This window comes from Phyllostomus hastatus, unplaced genomic scaffold, assembly GCF_019186645.2.
Source record: "Phyllostomus hastatus isolate PE091 unplaced genomic scaffold, TTU_PhHast_1.1 phas_scaffold_129, whole genome shotgun sequence".
Classification (NCBI taxonomy): domain Eukaryota; kingdom Metazoa; phylum Chordata; class Mammalia; order Chiroptera; family Phyllostomidae; genus Phyllostomus; species Phyllostomus hastatus.
In genome coordinates, this window is record NW_025334009.1 from 14,251,797 (window position 1) to 14,270,084 (window position 18,288).

Here is an 18,288-nt window from a genome sequence, read left to right on the forward strand (position 1 = left end):
TTTCCTGGATTATATTTGCTCACTTACTATTGCATATTTTTAGAATCCATTTGCCCAACTTAAAGGTTCTGTTAGTATTTTTATTGGAATTACTTGAATTTATTGGTTAGTTCAAAAAGAACTGCCATTGTAACACTGGATGCAGTATTTTTTTAAATGTTCCGTGTACTTCTGTGTTCATTTTTTAAAGAAGTTGGGTTCACATAGTTCTTTACAATTCTTATTAGGTTATTTCCTAGATATGTTATCTTTTAAAATCTTATTAATTGATCCTCTTCTTCCATTATGTTTTTAGACCTGTTTGTTTATATAAATCTACTGGTTTGTGTTGTTACATTTTTATTTGGTTTCCAGATATATGAGCATATAGTCTGTGAACTGATCATTTTAACCTCCTCTTTTCCATGTTTCTATCTTTAATTTGCTTTTCTGATCTAATCCTGCTGCTTAGTGCCTTCAAAAACCTATAATAATGATGAATGTGGCTGTTCTGGCTAAAAATGTCTCTAAGTTCTTTGACATTTACACCTTCAAAAGATGAAGACATTCTCCTCTTCTTGGAGGCTGACTGAGTGACTTGCTTCTATGGAACAACAGTGGAAGGAATGCTGTATGGTTTTGGTGATCAGGTCATAAAAAGCAGTGCAGCTTCCTTTCTCCCGCTTGGTTTACCTACTCTGGAGGGTACCAGCTGCCATGTTTTGAGGACATTCAAGCAGCCCTGTGGTCCCAAATGTTGGTCCCAGGACTCTTGTTGAAGGCATTCAGCAGCCCCAATTGAGGTCCCACTCAACAATCAGCAATAAACATGTGACTGCTGTTGACTTATGGTAAATGAACCAGGAGGCTCCGGTTAAAAATATTTATTCAGGCTCTTAGGGTTTGCAAACTGGAAACACAACTAGGAAATAATCCAGAATGTTCTGAAGAAAGAAAAGTTGGAGGGTTTTCTAGTTAAACATAGTCATGAGAAGAGTCAGTTCTGCCGCCTTCACCTCTGAGTTGGTTGAAAACTGTCATGCTCTAGACATCAGGTGATTTAGATAATGGATGTCAGGCAGTCTGGATAATAGTTGTCAGGTGGTCTGGTTACATAAACATTGTTTTCTTAGTTCTTTCAAGGGGTAATCAGAGGTTTACCTGAGGGTTGATGTATACGCAAGCATTGAAGCAGGGCTGTGAAGTTCAAAAGTTTAAGTTCCCAGACTAGTTAGAATAAGAATAGAATCACTTCCTCATGCCTCAACCTATTTAATTTTAGTAATTTGGCAGATTGACTATACCGACTCCATTTTATACTTCTGTATTCCTCAGTACAGAAGCCCTTGAGGTGACTTTAGCCCCAGCCATCTGACGCCACCCCATAGGACAGACCCTGGGTGAGAATCACCTAGCTAAACCCAGTGAATCCCAGAGCCATGCGAGATAATAACACCATTACCAGCTGTTACAGTGATTGAACCCATAATTTAACTCACGATCGCCATACTGTTGCCAGCAATCAGCAGTGGTGGGAAGACTTCCCAGAACCATTTATCAAGAGCTTTGATTGGCTTCCATTCACATCAATCAAAATTTTCCCTCCAATGGACCTTTCAGGACTCAGCACACGAATCTATTGGCTAAGACGCCCTTCCAACCGCTCTCTCACCTGTAGTTTGAGCAAAATCCAGAGACTACCCACAAAGACCATTTACGAGTAAAGCACCACAGGAAGTGGCGTTTACGCTTCCTCTAGTGCGGTCCAATGAACTCTTTATTTTGGCAGCAAATTCAGTTCTGGAGCCCGCCCAAGAGGAAGCACATTTTGATTGGTTCTTTAGGACAGGGGCACAGAGACTCACGGGAGCCTCGACCAAGCAGTTGCCATCATTGTCCAGTTCGCCGGTCAATCAACTAACCTTTCTGGATGGGCGGAAACTGTCAGCCCTTTTGGCACCGCCTTTTCCTGGGCTGGTGTTCCGGAAGGCAGCAAGGCCGCAGGGGCTGGGAACTTGCGGTGTGGGCGGGGTCGCGCTGCGCCGCTGGGACAGTGCCTCCGCCGTGACGAGCCGGGAGTGCCCCGAGCGCGGGACCCTGCGGGGCGGGCCTGCGCCAGGGGCGACCTCGGGGGCGGGGCCGGGGCGGGGCCGCAGGAGGCGGAAGAGGCGAGAGAGCTCGAGCCGGAGCTGTATCGAAGCCATCGTCCGCGCCCGCGGAGCGGCGTCGGCGGGGTTGGCCGGGGCGGCAGAACCTGGGCGGGCGGGCCGAAGCCCGGGGGTCTTGGCCGGGGATCGGGTGACGGGCGGGCTCACCCCCACGCGGTCGTCGGAGCGGGCTGAACTCCCGCCCCCGCGCAGTCCTGGGGAGGATGCAGCCGGGGGCCCCGGGGTGGGGCGGGCGGCGGCGGCGGCTTCAGCGCTAGCGGCGCAGGGGGTGGGCGGCGGCGGCATGAGGCGCGGGGCCTGCGCCCGCGGGAGGGAGGCGCTGCCGGCGGCCCTGCCGTTCCCGCTGGAGCTCCTCGTCTTGCCCTGCCCACGGGGCCCCGGCCGCTCTCGTCCCGGCCGCCGCCCGGGCCGCCGCTGGTGACCACTCGCCGCGCCGCCGGAGGCTTCACCCGCGCCCTCCCCCAGGACGCTCCCGCGGAGCTCTGGGCTCTTCGCCCCGCTCGCGGAGGCAGCGCTGCGTGCCGGGCGACGGCGAGTCCGGAAGATGGCTTGGGTGCTCAAGATGGACGAGGTGATCGAGTCCGGGCTGGTGCACGACTTCGACGCCAGCCTTTCGGGCATCGGGCAGGAGCTGGGTGCCGGCGCATACAGCATGAGGTACCTGGAGCTTTGGGGCGGGCTGGTGGTAACCTCTGTCCCCTTGGGAAAGGCCTGCAGGACCCTGTGCCTCTGCCAGGCGTAGCTGCGATGATCGGTTCCCCGGCCTACCTGGCTTGGGGTCGGTCCCCTGCCGCGTGGCCGTCGGGGCCATGGAGCCTCCCAGGCTTCTGCCCACCCCAGTGGCGGGGGTGGGAGGGCGGCCCTGCAACCTTCGGCAAGGGTACCGCGCCTGAAGGCTTCATTTTTTGCTGTAAAACATGCCCAGCTGTTAGGTTGGCTTGGATTAGTGGGGGAAGGGGTTTCATCTCCTTGCATGTGATTTACAAGCCACTTAGAGCTGGAAAACTGTGCGAGATGATAGGACTTATATTGAGAAAGTACTCTCCAAAGTTTTGGTATCAGTTTCTACTCTTCTGCATAGTAGTCTTTCCTAGTTGCAAAATTTTAATCACTTGATATTACAGTACTAATTGTATTTGAAAATAGCCACAGAGGAGAAAAGTACATCAACTTAGTTAAGGTTTTGTGATGGTCTCAAAGCCAAATTTTTCATCTTGGGCACTACCCTCTTGGACTCTTTCCTTTTGAAGAAGGCTAAGATGCAGTGATTGCACCACAAACAATAATTTGTTTAGTCTTCACTGCCTGTAACAGCAACCACTCATTTTGTTTAATTTTGAGGGGTTGAAACAGATTTTGGAGTTTAGTCTCTGGCCTTTACCCTGAAGCATACTGTTTTTTTAACTTACGTGAGTTTGGCAGGTCTTTATTTTTCTTTCCTAGTTTTTTTGAAATACAGTTTACATTCTCTATCTTCACCTGATTAAAGTGTAAAATTCGATGGGTTGCTAGCTTTCGTTAATGCGAATTGAGATTTTCCAAACATGTTCCTTAAAGTAATAATGCCTGATGCCTTTGAAGCGCTGTCCATCTCCCAGTGACTGCCATGCATCTTGCTGCAGCTCCAGGGGAGCACGGGCGCCCAAACGTGCTGAAGTAGAAGGACTTCTGGGTCAGGTTGGGCCTGGGGGTGGGGGAGCAGCCCGCTGAAGTAATTGGGCTTTTAAATCTTGTAAATAAAGAACTCTCAAAAAGGTGCAGGTGTTACTCAGGGTGAGGAAGTGCCTGAAGGAAAACCTTCTTGCACCAGTCTCTAACCCTGATTCGGCTTGTGCTGGTCTCTCTGAACTTGGCACTTCCTCTCCCTGCTGTTGTGCAACTCCACGGTGCTGTAAGGTGGCTTGTTTTCTGGAACAACTGTTTCAGTTGTGGAGGAAATTGAGCTACTGAAAGTCATAGGGTCAACCCAGTCGGGATTACTGGAGGCAGTGATTTCCTTGTGAAAAGCTGGGCCTGCAGGGTCATGCTTTTCAGAGAGACTTGCCCTTCAGGAGTGAGAGGGCACCTGAATCACATTCGGTGTATCTCTTCAGTTGCTTCTCAGTTCTCAATCATGGCAAAATGGGAGTTTGCTGCTGAGAACTTTGCTTATTGAGAGTTATTTTGAGCTTTTACTCCTCCCCCCACCCCGGAATTGTGTTTATTTTAGTGATTTGACCAACTAATGAACTTTCGTTTATGGTTTATTCTGTGAAAAGGAAATAAAATCTTGATGTTAAACCTTTCCTTGACCTTTTTCTTAATGTGCAACATCTTTGTTTTTTACAACATTTTCCTTGGGGAGACTTTTTCCATATAATGCTTTTGGTTATTGGTTATATGGTATATGTCATTTAAATCCAAATTTTCAAATATCTTTGAAAGCAAATAGCATTTTGGTTATTTTTCCAGATATTCTTGGTATCAGTTTGCTCTTAAGCATTTGCTTCTCAAAAATTAAGAGGAGCCCATGAGAGTCTTTGCCTCTTGCAAATTCAAGAGCCTTTATTTGAAATTAATATTTAGGAAATTGCAGAATTGACTTGATCTGGACAAAGCCTGAAGAAGGCTTAAGTTAGCAGGGTGTCCAGCCCTTTGGCATCTCTGGGCCAAAGGAAGAAGAACAGTTGTCTTGGGCCACACATTAAATACACAGACACTGAAAACCAATGATCAAAAAAAAAAAAAGTTTTAAGTGAATTTACGTTTTGTGTTGGGCCGCATTCACAGCCATCCTAGGCCACAGGTTGGGCACCCCTGCGTGCTGGCCTTTGATTGCACTTAATTCCCCTGCCTGGGCCTAGAGCTCTGCGGTGGCACTCTCAGGAGTGCCCAGGATCTCTTCCTCTGGTACCGAAGGGGAAGTGAGGCTACTGATGCTTGTCTTTTTCATTTGTTCTCTCAAGGTCAAGAAGTAAACTGGAGGTGCTAATTTTGAAATTATTTGAAAAGTGACTTTTTTTATAAAGTTTACTTTGTGGTCAGCTTTGCATTTTTCTTTCAAAGTGAAGTATGCATACTGTATTTGCTTTTTGGATGACTTCAAACAAGAGGGAGTTTTTAAAGACCACTTTTAGAAAATGTTTTGTGGGGGTTTTGGGGTAGGTAACTAACTTGAAAGAGACAGCTTCTCTTCATAGTCTAACTTAAAAAATATCTGCATTAAATTGTAGGTTCGTAGCATTGGGATATGTTAAGGCTAATTTCTGATACTGCCTTTGCTGTTCTTTTCCCCTCGTTTCGTGCCTTTGCGTTCTGGTGTACTGTAGTACCACGTTTGTATGTGAGGTATGAGTGGCTTAAGATTCTGTATGAAATGAGGCAGGTCATAAAGGGTTTTCAAATCTTAGCTATATATATATATATTGCAGAATGGATGAAGAGATTTTAGAAAGCCAGTAGACCATTCCTTGTGAGCCAGTAAGTCTAAGCTCACAGACGTTACAGTGATTGGTCCAAGAGGCCTGTCAGTGGCATTACCGTTCCAAATGGAAGCTGAGTTCCCACACACTAAATGAAGGCTTAAACCTATTGTGAGTTGAAATCTGGGTCATCCATGTTTTGTGAAGTAAGGACCAGATAAAACTCCTACCCAGGTCTTTGGACTGACTGCTGGTAATTTTCTTTCCATCTCACTGTTCCCATGAAATTTATAATCTGTAGCAAGTTAATTTTAAGGATTTAAAAATAAAGCAACTTCTTTCCCTGGCTGGTGTGGCTGAGTGGATTGAGTGCTGGCCTGCGAACCAAGGGGTTGCCAGTTTGATTCCCAATAGGGGCACATGTCTGGGTTGCGGGCCAGGTCCCCAGTGCGGGGCAGGTGAGAAGCAACCACACATTGATGTTTCTCTCCTTCTCTTTCTCCCTCCTTCCCTTCCCCTCTCTCTAAAAATAAATAAATAAAATATATTTAAAAAATAAAAAATAATGCAACTTATTTAGATTACACATAAAAACTTTGATATTAAATCATTACCTTACAAAGAGCATTGGTCTGGGCCCTGTTAAACTACCCTATGGTATAAATCAGTTTCAAAAGTTATACTTTACATATTCTGTGAGAGTCCACCCATAGTTTACAAATAATCTGCTAAATTTAAATTGCTTTGAGCTGAAAACAACTTCGCTATGTTGATAGTTTAAAGTGTCAGTTTGTAAAAACTACTTGTTTCAGAGTTTAAATGCTTTTTCTAGATTTACTCTTGGCTCAAGTATAGGAAAGAATTTAATAAGTTGCTGATTAAAAAACGTTGATTTCAGATATCATGTTCATAGTGTGTGTGTGTGTGTGTGTGTGTGTGTGTGTGTGTGTGTGTGTTTTAATTTATTGCCTTAAAACAGGTTGGCAAACCTTTTCTGTAAAAAGCCAGATAGCAAATATTTAAGGCTTCGTAGGCCAGAGGGTTCTCTGGGACACTTTTTTGTTTATGACCCCTTTTAATAGTTTAAATATAGCAACTATTGTTATCATGGTCGGTCGTACAAAAACAAGCTGACTGGATTGGCCCTATGTGTCTGTCTACCCCTGCTCCAAAGCATAGACTTGAACAGTGGGATGTAACTGCCTGGGAATGGGTTTGCTGAGTATTGAAATCGGTTCAAGAAGTAACTTCTATTAAAAGTCTGTATGGTTTTTTCCATAAGATAATAGCCATATTTTTTCATTTTCACCAGTAACTTTATTGATTTGGATATTCTGAGTATGTCGGCTACCTCCAGCTATTGGCTTCTACTGGGTAGAGGCCAGGGTGCCATTAAACACCTTCCAGTGCGTAAGACAGCCCACAGCAAAGAATTATTTGGCCAAAATGTCAGTGGTACCAAGAAACTTCGCAAACCATGTTTGACACATCTGATCAGTCGCAGCACCTTGTCCATACATTGCACAAATCTTTCCTTGCATTTCAGTTGCACTTTTACCTTTCTTGAGATGATAAAGCATAATGTGCCAAAAATGTTGCTTATTTTCTTCCATCTTCAGTATTAGAGTGGCTGCACAAAAATTCACCAATTTGGATAAGTTTTTTAAAAATGCACACTGATATGACAGCCATCACAATACAGTCTAACAAAATTGTTTTGAACAGAGTTAAAGACAAGTAAGTACTCCTGGAGCTATCTTACCGAAAAAATTAAATGAACTTTTTGGCCAACCCCATATGTAGACAAAAACCTCTCTCAACTAATCGATATACATTCCATTGTTTACCCATAGATTCTGTGTGCAATTTTAAAAGTGAGAGTGTCCCCAACCCCCACTAAAAATAACATTGAACACTTTATATCCTTCAGTCAGGGCTGTTCGAAGCTTGGTGGTTTATTGATATGGGCTCATAAACTTGTTACGTTTCATTACAGTGGCACCGGTCAGTTTGCCTGGACAGACTTCAACATTTGCTATTGGTGGAAATACTGTCTGATTGCTCCTCTTTGTTTGCTGTAGGTTCTGTGACTGAATTTAAAAAGAGCTCTGAAATAATTTATTTTGCGTGCTTTGGGACATAACTAATAGATGGAAATGAAATTGTTCTGTGTTGAACCTCGGTCTTTTTTTTTTTTTTTTAAGATTTTAATTTATTTTTGGAGAGAGGGAAAGGGCGAAAGAGAAAGGGAGAGAAACATCAATGTGTGAGAGAAATGACGATTGTCTGCCCAGCTGGGGACCAGGCCCACCACCCAGGCAAGTGCCCTGACCAGGAGGGACCCAGCGACCTTCCAGTTTGTGGGATGATGCCCAACCCACTGAGCCACACCAGTGAGGGCGGAGTCTTTTCTTTTGAAACTTCTGAGGTTTTTGGCGTTTGTGAAATTGTTATCTTGTGATACGGACTATGACAAAGCTTGACATGTGTATGTGTTGGTGGTGAAATTTTAAACTTAATTTTTTTTATTTTAAAGTAACTTTAGGGTTGCAGGTTAATAAGTCGTCTACAGTCTAGCAAGTTGGCATGAGCCCTTTACCCATAACCAGAGTAGAGTTTTATGTTATGTAAACTACAAAGTTTGTTTCACAGGTTCCCGTCTATTGTCCTTTTCCTAATCTAGGTTTCAACCTCGGACGCCATATTGATTGCATTTAGTTTTTGTGTCCTTCAGTGATAATTCCTCAGTCTTTCCTTCTCTTAGGACTTTACCAATCTTATATATGGTGGTCCAGGCTGCTGTCTTTTAAGCATGTAAAAATTTTTGGAAGCAAAGGTAGAATATTCCTGCGAATACTATTTAGCTTTTAAAAGACCTGTTACTTTAGAAGAATGACTCTGAGTGGAGGAGGACCACTGCTGGTGTGGTTGTCACTCGTTTGTGGGTCCCTTTGTCTCAGTGTCAGATTACTGTGTCTCTGGATAGGGCAGTAGGCTGTGTTTTTTCTGTTGTCCTTTCATATGAAAGAAATCTGGAAATTTATTTAAAATAACAATTATAAGCCATTACATATTACCATTTTCTTTCTTTTTTTTTAAATATTTTTTAAGATTTTATTTATTTTTAGAGAGGGAAGGGAGGGAGAAAGAGAAACATCAGTGTGTGGTTGCTGGGGGCCACGGCCTGCAACCCAGGCATGTGCCCTGACTGGGAATCGAACCTGCGATGCTTTGGTTCAAAGCCCGCACTCAATCCACTGAGCTACACCAGCCAGGGCCATATTACCATTTTCTATTTAAAATATTATTTTGCTAAAAAAAAAAAAAAAGAATGAGAGGCATTATCTTAGGCTTTTTGCAAATCTTTTTAATACCTAGCTTAGAAAAATAAATGGATTCTCTTCTCTGCTATTGGAATACATACATGAAGAAAATCCAGCTTCATGTAGAGATCTGACTGGGAAACGAAAGATTATTTTAATAGCCCTTTTAAATAATTTTGGAAGTTCTTTGACAAAAAACCAGCACTTGGTGGTTTCTTAAAGTTGCAACTTGGTGCCTGTGGCTATCTCAGTGTGCTTTTTTGCACTGTTAGATTAGAATCGGTTGGTGTCTCTTGGACTTTGGATCCCTTGTGTAATTTTGAAATACGCATGCATTGTTCATTAGAAAAGCAGTGATCTCCTGAGTTACGCAGATCTTCTAAATGTCAACACTTTTCACTATGCAGTATCAAAAAAGTGATGTTCCTTAATGTTGCACCATCTCGTCAGAGAAAGCACATGGTGGAGGGTTAAGATTTTGTCATTGCCAACAAATGGTATCACAATTATAATTGATAGGTTTGCTTATTCATTTTCAAGGAATTTTTTGTCAAATACCCACGTCACAGTAATCAGTTTGTCATTTTTTCTCTCAAGTAAAAATGATAATTCTGTGACAGAAACTGCCAGGTCAGCTCACAGATCACAGTTGCATAATGTCTTTTCCTTGAGACAACCATTGCACTTAGGTGTGCAGCAGAAATACATTATTCCCACCGAAGGACAAGTTCATCGTAACATTTTTATACAGCACCTGTTAGTACAGTTGGTGCCACTGCCTTAATTCATGCCAAGGCACCGGCAATTTTCACCACCATTGCTTTTGTGCCCCGAGTGTCAACAGAGGGGAATGGGCAGATAATGTAGTATTCTGAAAATAGGTTTGACCTCCTGGACCTCCTTAAAGGGTCTCAGGTTCCCCAGGATTACACGGACCACACTTTGAGAACCTCTGATCTAATGTGTGTCTAGAGTGTTGATACTTAAAATATTTTATTCTAAGTTAAACCCATTTAAGTAGCCGGCCATAGTGTCACTCAACAAATGGCAGAGCTGGGATTTGAAGCTCCAGAGCCTGGGTTTTATCTCCACTTCTTTCCATGACCCCCTTTGGCTGCCTACCAATTAATAACAAGTTTCCTCAAGGTACTAGAATATGGTCATTCTGGATAGGAAGAATCGGTTGGGAATGCCATGGGTATTTCTTATTCTTGTTGTATCTTGCCTTTTTTTCCCTCCAGGACCTTGTTGACTTTATTCTAGGTAGCATCATAGGTTTGTTTCTTCCTGTTAATCATTACATTTCACTTTCTTGCCATGGCATGCTGGCTGGGGCCACATGGAGCTGTTGTTGTGAAATCGCCCTTTGTCCTTCAAGTCTTCTGCATGTTCCATCACTTGACTCTCTGTGCTGGCTTCTGGAGAACTTCTTTTTGCCTATATTCCAGTTTTCTTATTTACTCTTCATTTCTCTCTGAGCTGCTGTTAAATCTGAGTTTTTAATTTTAGCAATTTTGTTTTCCAGTTCTAGAAGTTTCTGTAACTTTCATTCTTGCTGCCCCTTAAAATTTACTGTTCCTTGAAGATTTTTTCAAGCTTTTATATATCTTTGAACAAAGCAAGCATAATTTAAAGTGTGGGTCCAATAATTCTAGCATCTTAAGTCTTTGGGGATATCAGTCCAATCAGAAAACTGCAAGCCACTTAGATGTTTCCAACAGAGGTAGATTGAGGGAAGTGTCTGACTGCAAAGGTGCCAGAGGGTTTGGGAGGAGGGCCTGTCACCTGATTGCTCCTCACTGCCAGCTGGAGGCGTGGTTGTTGCTGCCCTGAAATTCCTGCACCTGCAGTCTGTGTGGTGGCCTGCCTCGGCCCTTTCCTGCTCCCCTTTAATTTTCCACCAGTGTTTCCCTTTGGAGCAACCTAACAAGACTCCAGCTGCCATGTGTAATTTTCAGGTCTGCCACTTTGTGTAACAGGCAGAAAAGAGCTGAATCTGGAAAAAAGAGCAGACAGAACCTGGAAAAGGGTATATGGATGGTATCTGTTGTTAACTGTTGTTGGTTCTTGTTCCTAGAGTCTCGCTTGCGTTTGTGTGCCTGAATATTTTGGGGTACTGGCATTTAAAATTACTTGGGACAGTTTGACGCCTTGAGGCTTTTCGTTTGCTTGTCAGGTTACTGGGAGCTCCATGGTTCAGCCTAGTAGAAATTGGGATCTTAAATTATCTGGAGAACTCGTTTTCTGTTTTAGTAATAACCAGTCATTAATTCTACGATGGGTTCATTGATTTCAGCAGATGTTGAACTCCTCCTTTGTGCTGGATGCTGGGATCAGTCGGTGAAGAAGAACAAATTTGGAGGGGGGTATGGCTACTGCATTTTGCATGTATAATGCACACGTTTTTGCCCAGAGTTTTGAGGGGAAAAGAAGGATGTGCATTATACATGGGTAGTACCTGAACAACCTTGTACCTGTTCTTGTGTTTTGTAATTATTTGTTACCTGAAATTTCTTATACCATAATATATTCAAAAATAAATGCTACAATTCCTTCATAATAAAAAAAAATCTAAATATAAATAATTTAAAAATTGAATTAAAAACTTAAAATGAAAGATTTTTTCCTGAAAGTTTGGGCCCAAAACATGGGTGCACGTTATTCACAGGAGTGCATTCATTATACATGGCAAAATACAGTATATACCTGTGGAGGAAAGAAATGTAAGTCATGTACACTGTTTGAAAGTGACCATCGTTTCAGATAAATGGAGCAGGAAAAGGAAATTGGGAGTGTGGATGGGAGGATTGCAGTTGTCAAGTTGTCACCGCGGTGACGTTTGAGTTAAATGAGCCAGCAGGACGCCAGCAGGAGAGTGGAGCCTGTGCAGAAGGGCCCGGGGAAGGCCCGTAGGAGGCTGACGTGGCTCGGGCCGAGGGAGAACAGGGGCAGACTGAGCAGGGCCTCCCGAGGACCCTGGTTGAAAGTGAGCCGATGGAGAGGTAAAGGTATGAACGGATGTGACTTCTGTCAGAAGAGAATCACTCTGGCTGCCGTGTTGATTGGAATGTATTATCTTTCTAATTAAAAAAAAATTGGGATTTCAGTAGTAAATGATCTTTACATGTTTATTTGTTGAGCTTGTTTAAGAATCATTTAGGCTCTGACTGGCTGGCTTGCTTGGTTGGAGTGACCTCCCATACACTGAAAGGTTACAGGCTGGATCCCTGGTTGGGGCGCATGCGGAGGGCAACCCGTCGATGTTTCTCCCTCCCAGGCTCCCCTCTCCTTCTCTACCCCTCTTGCCCTGTCCTCTGCTTCCCTCTACATCTTTCTACAATCAATAAACATATTCTCTGGTGAGGGTTAAAAGAAAGTCATTAGCATCCACCATGAGCATAGTATATCCTGTGTGGATCTCCAGGCTGTATCGAAGTGAATAAAATGGTGGTTGCCTTCTAGGATCTGAGAACAAACATAAGTTTATTTATCATGTGTGAGTTTATTTATAAATAGCTACTTTTACGCAGTCCTAAGGGTTATTTTGATGACATGTATTTAATGATCAACCCCAAGCAGTTAGCATTGGTATCTTAAAATTATTCTCCATGTCACTCTTCAGTGTAATTAGCCAATACTTTTGAGTCATAGCTCTCATTCTCTTTCTCACAAAGAGGACTTTAAATGCTTACACATATGTGACATAGGAATATGTATATTTTAATCTTGTGGAGAGCCATTTTTACTGTTATGGTTGTTTCTCATAAACACAGCTGCTGTGAGTCTTTGTAAGTCTCCTGAAAAATGTTTGTATCTGCCACGAGGTTTTTTATCTGTTCCACTTAAGTGGGATCAAGGCCCCTAGGTCACAGTGTTGAGAAGAACTCCAGAGGAGGGCTGGAGGCCATCGCTGACTGTGTTCCTTAGTTATACTTATGTGCTGAGGAGTGTTTTCATAGTTCCTAGGTATAGATAAGACAGGAGGAGAATTAGTAGTAATTTAGTTTCTGAATAATCAGTCTAGTGTTTTAATAGAAGTGAATGTGAGGAGGAGGAGATGCAGAGTTTTCCTCCCATTTCATTTATTTCCACAATTTTATTTGTAAATTAAATTAACCTAAAATGAGCCAGCCAAATATCTGAGTCATCAGCTTGCAGAAAACAGAAGGGGTAATAAGCAATTCAAACAAACCTTTGATACTGGTGTTGCAGTAGTTACTCATTTGGATATCTTATTTTACTTTTTATTGAGGAACAAGCAGAAAAGTTAGCAAACTGTAAATGTACAGCTTAGTGAATTATGTTACTTACTTCATACATTAATGGTGGGAATGTGATGGCGTAGCTGCTGTGGAAAACAGCTTGGCACTTGTCAAAAAGTTAAACAGTTACCATGTGACCCAGTAATTCTACTCCTAGGTGTGCGTGCACATCTTCATATGCCCAAGAGAATTAGACATATGTCTGCACAAAAACATATGCAAGTGTTCATCGCAGCATTATGCACGATAGCCAAAAATTTGAAGCAATCCTGACGTCCATCATTGGATGAATGGATAAACTGACTGTGGTATACCCATACATTGGAATATCATTCAGCCATAAAAAGGAATTAAGTACTGATACATGCTGTAACATGGGTAGACCTTTAAAACAGACTGAGAAAAAGAAGCCAGTTCCAAAAGGCTACATGATTCAGTCTGCATTGAATGTCCAAAATAGGCAAATCCACAGAGACAAAGTAGGTTAGTGGTTGTCAGGGGTGGGGACGTGGCAGGGGGAAAGGGATGGGGAGTGACTGCCAACAGGTACAAGATAAGGATGAAAATGTTCTTGAAGTAGCGATGATGACAACTGCACAACTCTGAATATACTAAAACCCACTGAATTTACACTTTGAAAAGCATGAAGGTTATGATATGTAAATTACATCTCAGCCCTGGCTGGTTGGAATGCCCTCCCGTAGTCAAAAGGCTGTGGTTCAGTTGAAAGGTTGGGCACATACTTAGGTTGCAGGTTGGAACCCTGGTCAGGGGACGTATAGAAAGCACCCAATTGATTGTTTCTTCTTGCATCAAGGTTTCTCAACCTTTCTTAAAAAAAACAAAAGTAATGAAAAAAATGTCTGTGGGTGAGGATTAAAAAAATAATTATTGTTATATCTGAGCTGGGGTTTTTTTGTTTGTTTTTAGCAAACTGATATCTTCCTAGGTTAACAGAATACAGATAGTGTCCCAGAAGACCCCCGCCCCATTCCTCTCCCAATCAATGCCTCATGTTATTCTTGGGAGAAAAAAATAATAGCTGTTTTTACTGCTGTTTGCTTCCCAGAAGAAACCATTGTTTTAGATAAAGTATGAAGCCTTATGCTCTCAGCAGTTGCCAGGCCTAGCAGGAAACTTTTCGTAAAGTACCATTTCAATCAAATGCTTCTTTGTGATTTCATGGTGCTAATGTGTCCTACCTTTGGCAGCAATCATAGTTCCTGCCTTTCAAAACAGGGAGCCATGTACTCCTCACTGGCTTTTTCTTTTATATATATATACATACATACATACATACATACATATACAAACAATAGAGTTTAAATTGTTTAAAAAATTTTTTTGGAGTAACTTTTTAAAAAGTACCACCTTTATTGTTAGCCCAGTTTCTTTATCAGTAGTATGGACTTTATTAGCTATTACATACTTTTATTTTATGTACCTAACCATAGCTGCCCTCCTTCTCCCCACTGCCACATGTCATTTGGGGAAGCCAGATTAGCATTAGTGGTACTTTTATTTTACATATCATTTTGTAGCTTAAATTTAAAAAGAAACTATCCTTCAACGTTTTTATATGTTTTTGAATATTTTAAACCCAAAGCAAGGTCAGTGTCGATTTGTTTATTTGTTTTTGCTTTTCAGTGATGTCTTGGCATTGCCCATTTTCAAGCAGGAAGATTCCAGCCTTCCATTGGATGATGAAACTAAAAACCCGCCCTTTCAGTATGTGATGTGTGCCGCAACATCGCCAGCAGTGAAACTGCATGATGAAACGCTCACTTACCTGAACCAAGGTTAGTGTGGTTATCTCATAGTCTGATGCTAGAATTTACAAGAATACTAAATGAAAGTTTTGGCATTACAGCCTTGGTTACTGGCATTAATTTTGAGTTAGATTTTTTTCCCTTAAGTTTTATAGATTCGGTTCCTAAAAGTTGTAGGAATTTTACTGTGAGCCAACAAAGTTGTAGTTTGTGGAAACTGATTTGCATAAAGAAGGGTACGTGGAACAAGATTTACTATAGGGTTGTTCAAACAAAATCCAAAGGAGAAGCAAGTAGGAAAGGCTGTCAGTTATTTTTAAGAATATGGTTTCAACATGGAACTTGAGAATGAATCCGAGTCCAGCTAGCAAGGACGTGGGTCTCAGGAGTGAGGCAAGTTTGTGCTGAAAATAGATATAAGCTGTACCAAGACAGAGTCTGTGGCTAAAATAATACGTCGAATTTTATCTGCCCATATCTTGTGTGTACTGTATGAGAATATTATATTTTAGTGATAGGAAACCGAGAGTGGGCAGGATGGAAAATAAAGACGGTGGTGTGCAGAATGTACCACTGGGAAGTATAAGGGAGTTTTCTCAGGTGCTCTTAGCAGTTTGGGCACAGGCCAGTAAAGCTTACCAGTGTAAACAAAAGTACTTTGTTATGCAGGAATTAATGTTGGGTACATATACTGCAGCTGTGTTGAATTCTTTTTTCAAAAATGAATATTTTGTTATAAAAATAGTATATACTCATTGTAGAAAAATTGGGAGATGTCAAGGGATAAAGCTGAAAATGGACTGCAGTTGCATTCCACCGAGATAATTAACATTTAGGTGTATTTCCTTGTGTGTATATCTGTTTTGTTTAAAAAAAATTGAAATTAACATCCATTCACTTAATATATTGTGATTATTTTAAAAAATTTTAAAGTATATTTTATTGATTATGCTATTACAGTTGTCTGATATTTCTCCCTTTGTCCCCGTCCATACAGCACCCCCCCCCCCACGCAGTCCCCCACCATTGCTAACGTCCATGGGTCACGTGTGTAGGTTCTTCAGCTACTCCATTTCCTTCCTATACTGTGCTTTACATCTTCTTGGCTATTCTGAAACTACGTAGTTGTACTTATTATCCCCTCACCTCTTCACCCATTCTCCCCCACACCCGTCCTCCCACCTGGCAATCATCAAAATGCTCTCTGTATCTGTGATTCTGTCTCTGTTCTTGTTTGCTTAGTTTGTTTTTTAGATTCAATTGTTGATAGATATGTGTTTTTGCCATTTTATTGTTTATAGTTTTGATCCTCTTAAATAAGTCCCTTTAATGTTTCATGTAATAGTGGTTTGGTGAGGATGAACTCCTTTAGTCTTTTTCTTGTCTGGGAAGTTCTTTATCTGCCCTTTGATTCTAAATGATAGCTTTGCAGGGTAAAGCAATCTTGGCTGTAGGTCTCTGCTTGTCATAACTTTGAATATGTCTTGCCAATCCCTTCTTGCCTGCAGAGTTTCTTTTGAGAAATCAAAAGAGTCTTACGAGAACTCCCCCATAGGAAACCTAACTTCTTCTTTCTTGCTGCTTTTAAGATTCTCTCTTTATCTTTACCCTTGGTATTTTAATTATGGTGTGTCTTGGAGTGGGCCTCTTTGCATCCATATCATTTGGGACTCTGTGCTTCCTGGATTTGCATGTCTGTTTGCTTCACCAAATTAGAGGAGTTTTCTTTCACTTTTTTTTTTTTTTTTTTTTAGCAGATTTTCAATTTCTTGCTCTTTCTCCTCTTCTGGCACCCCTATGATGCGAATGTTGGACCTTGTGAAGTTTTCTTGGAGGCTGCTTATATTACCCTCATTTTTTTGGATTCTTTTTTTTCTTCATAATATTCTGATTGGGTGTGTGTGTGTTTGCTTACTTATGCTCCAAATCATTGATTTGATTCTCAGCTTCATCCACTCTACTGTTGTTGCCCTGTAAATTGTTCTTTATTTCAGTTAGTGTATCCTTCATTTCTGACTGGATCTATTTTATGCTGCTGTGGTCCTCACTGAGTTCCTGGAGCATCCTTATAACCGGTGTTGTGAACTCTGCATCTAATAGCTCACTTACCTCCATTTTGTTTAGCTCTTCTTCTGGAGTTTTGATCTGTTCCTTCATTTGGGCCATGTTTCTTTGTCTCCTCGTTTTGGCAGCCTCCCTGTGTTTGTTTCTATGTACTAGGTAGAGCTGCTTTGACTCCATGTATTGGTAGTGTGGCCTAATGTACTGGGTGTCCTGTAGGGTCCAGCGGCACATCATCCCCTATCACCCAAGCTTGATACTCAAGGTGTGCCCCTTGCATGGGCTGAGTACACCTTCCTCTTGTAGTTGAGTCTTGATTGCTGTTGGCAGATCAATGGGAGGGATTTACCCAGGCCAGTCAGCTGCAAGGACTGGCTGTGACCACTGGCCACCAACTTCAGCCCTCTTTGGAGGATCAGCTATGCAGGGGCATGGTGGTGGTGCTCTGATGTGATCTGTAGCTGTCCACTGGGTGTGCTGGCCCTAGGGTTTCCCAGATGGTGAAGGACAAGGTCAGCCCCCACTTGTGTTTTGCTGGGGACTACCCTGCCTGAGCCATAAAACCACCTGAGATGGCTGCTACTTGTGCTGGGCTTGGGGATTCCCAGGTGAAGCCAAGTTTTGAATCTAGGCGGGCTGCTGCTAGTGCCAGGCCTGGGGCTCACTGAGGCCAGCTGGAGCTTGTTTCAGAGGATTTAGGAAGTTGTGAAGCATGAGACAAGACCAGCCATTCATATGGAAAAGCAGCGTGGGTGGAAAAGTAACTTGGGTGGGGTGGAGTCTCTGAAGATCTCCAAGGCAGATTTAAACAGTGTTAGCCAGGTTGATGGAGTCTCAGATATGTCACCAGCTTGCCAGCTCTGTGGGGCGAGGGTTTAGAAAAGGGACCAGTGGCATCTGCTCACTTCAATGCCAGACACTTCAGTTTCTCCCATATGCCACTGGTGTCTTTCTAGCTGCTATCCAGGTGCTGGAGCTCAGAGACAATGAATCTGAGTAGTTGAGTCCATGTGTGGGGTCTTTAAAAGGAACCGGTAAAAATGCATTCGAGTAATCATAAGGGAATTCCACTTTTATATACCTTTTAATTTTTTATTTTTTACTTTGAGAGTATGTTTACTAAAGCTGGGGACAGTGAAACAAGGAAGAGCTTAGGATAGAAGAAGCAACAGGAGAGAGCCTAGGCTGGCCCACTTTGGTTCTTTAAAAATGTTACAGGAAAAAAAGGAGCGTGGGTGGAGCTGCTTTGTTTTTCTAGGAATGTTATAGTGAAAAAGTGAGCCTCGGCAGGGCTCCTTCTGCTCTCTGAGAAGTTAGAGAAAAGG

General features: G+C 42.4%; 1 protein-coding gene across 2 annotated transcripts in view; it reads left to right on the plus strand.

Annotated features, from left to right (window-relative positions):
• Window positions 1-2,143: 2,143 nt before the first annotated feature.
• UBP1 (upstream binding protein 1) overlaps window positions 2,144-18,288 on the plus strand; it is a 56,959-nt gene continuing 40,814 nt past the window's right edge. Inside the window, exons 1-3 of one of the 2 annotated variants that reach the window (XM_045857471.1) lie at window positions 2,144-2,213; window positions 2,613-2,804; window positions 14,781-14,932. In XM_045857471.1, the coding sequence (XP_045713427.1) occupies window positions 2,692-2,804; window positions 14,781-14,932 (265 nt within the window). In that variant the 5' untranslated portion in view covers window positions 2,144-2,213; window positions 2,613-2,691. Of the gene's footprint in view, window positions 2,214-2,612; window positions 2,805-14,780; window positions 14,933-18,288 lie in introns of those variants that run through there. The other variant, XM_045857472.1, reaches the window with a different exon arrangement.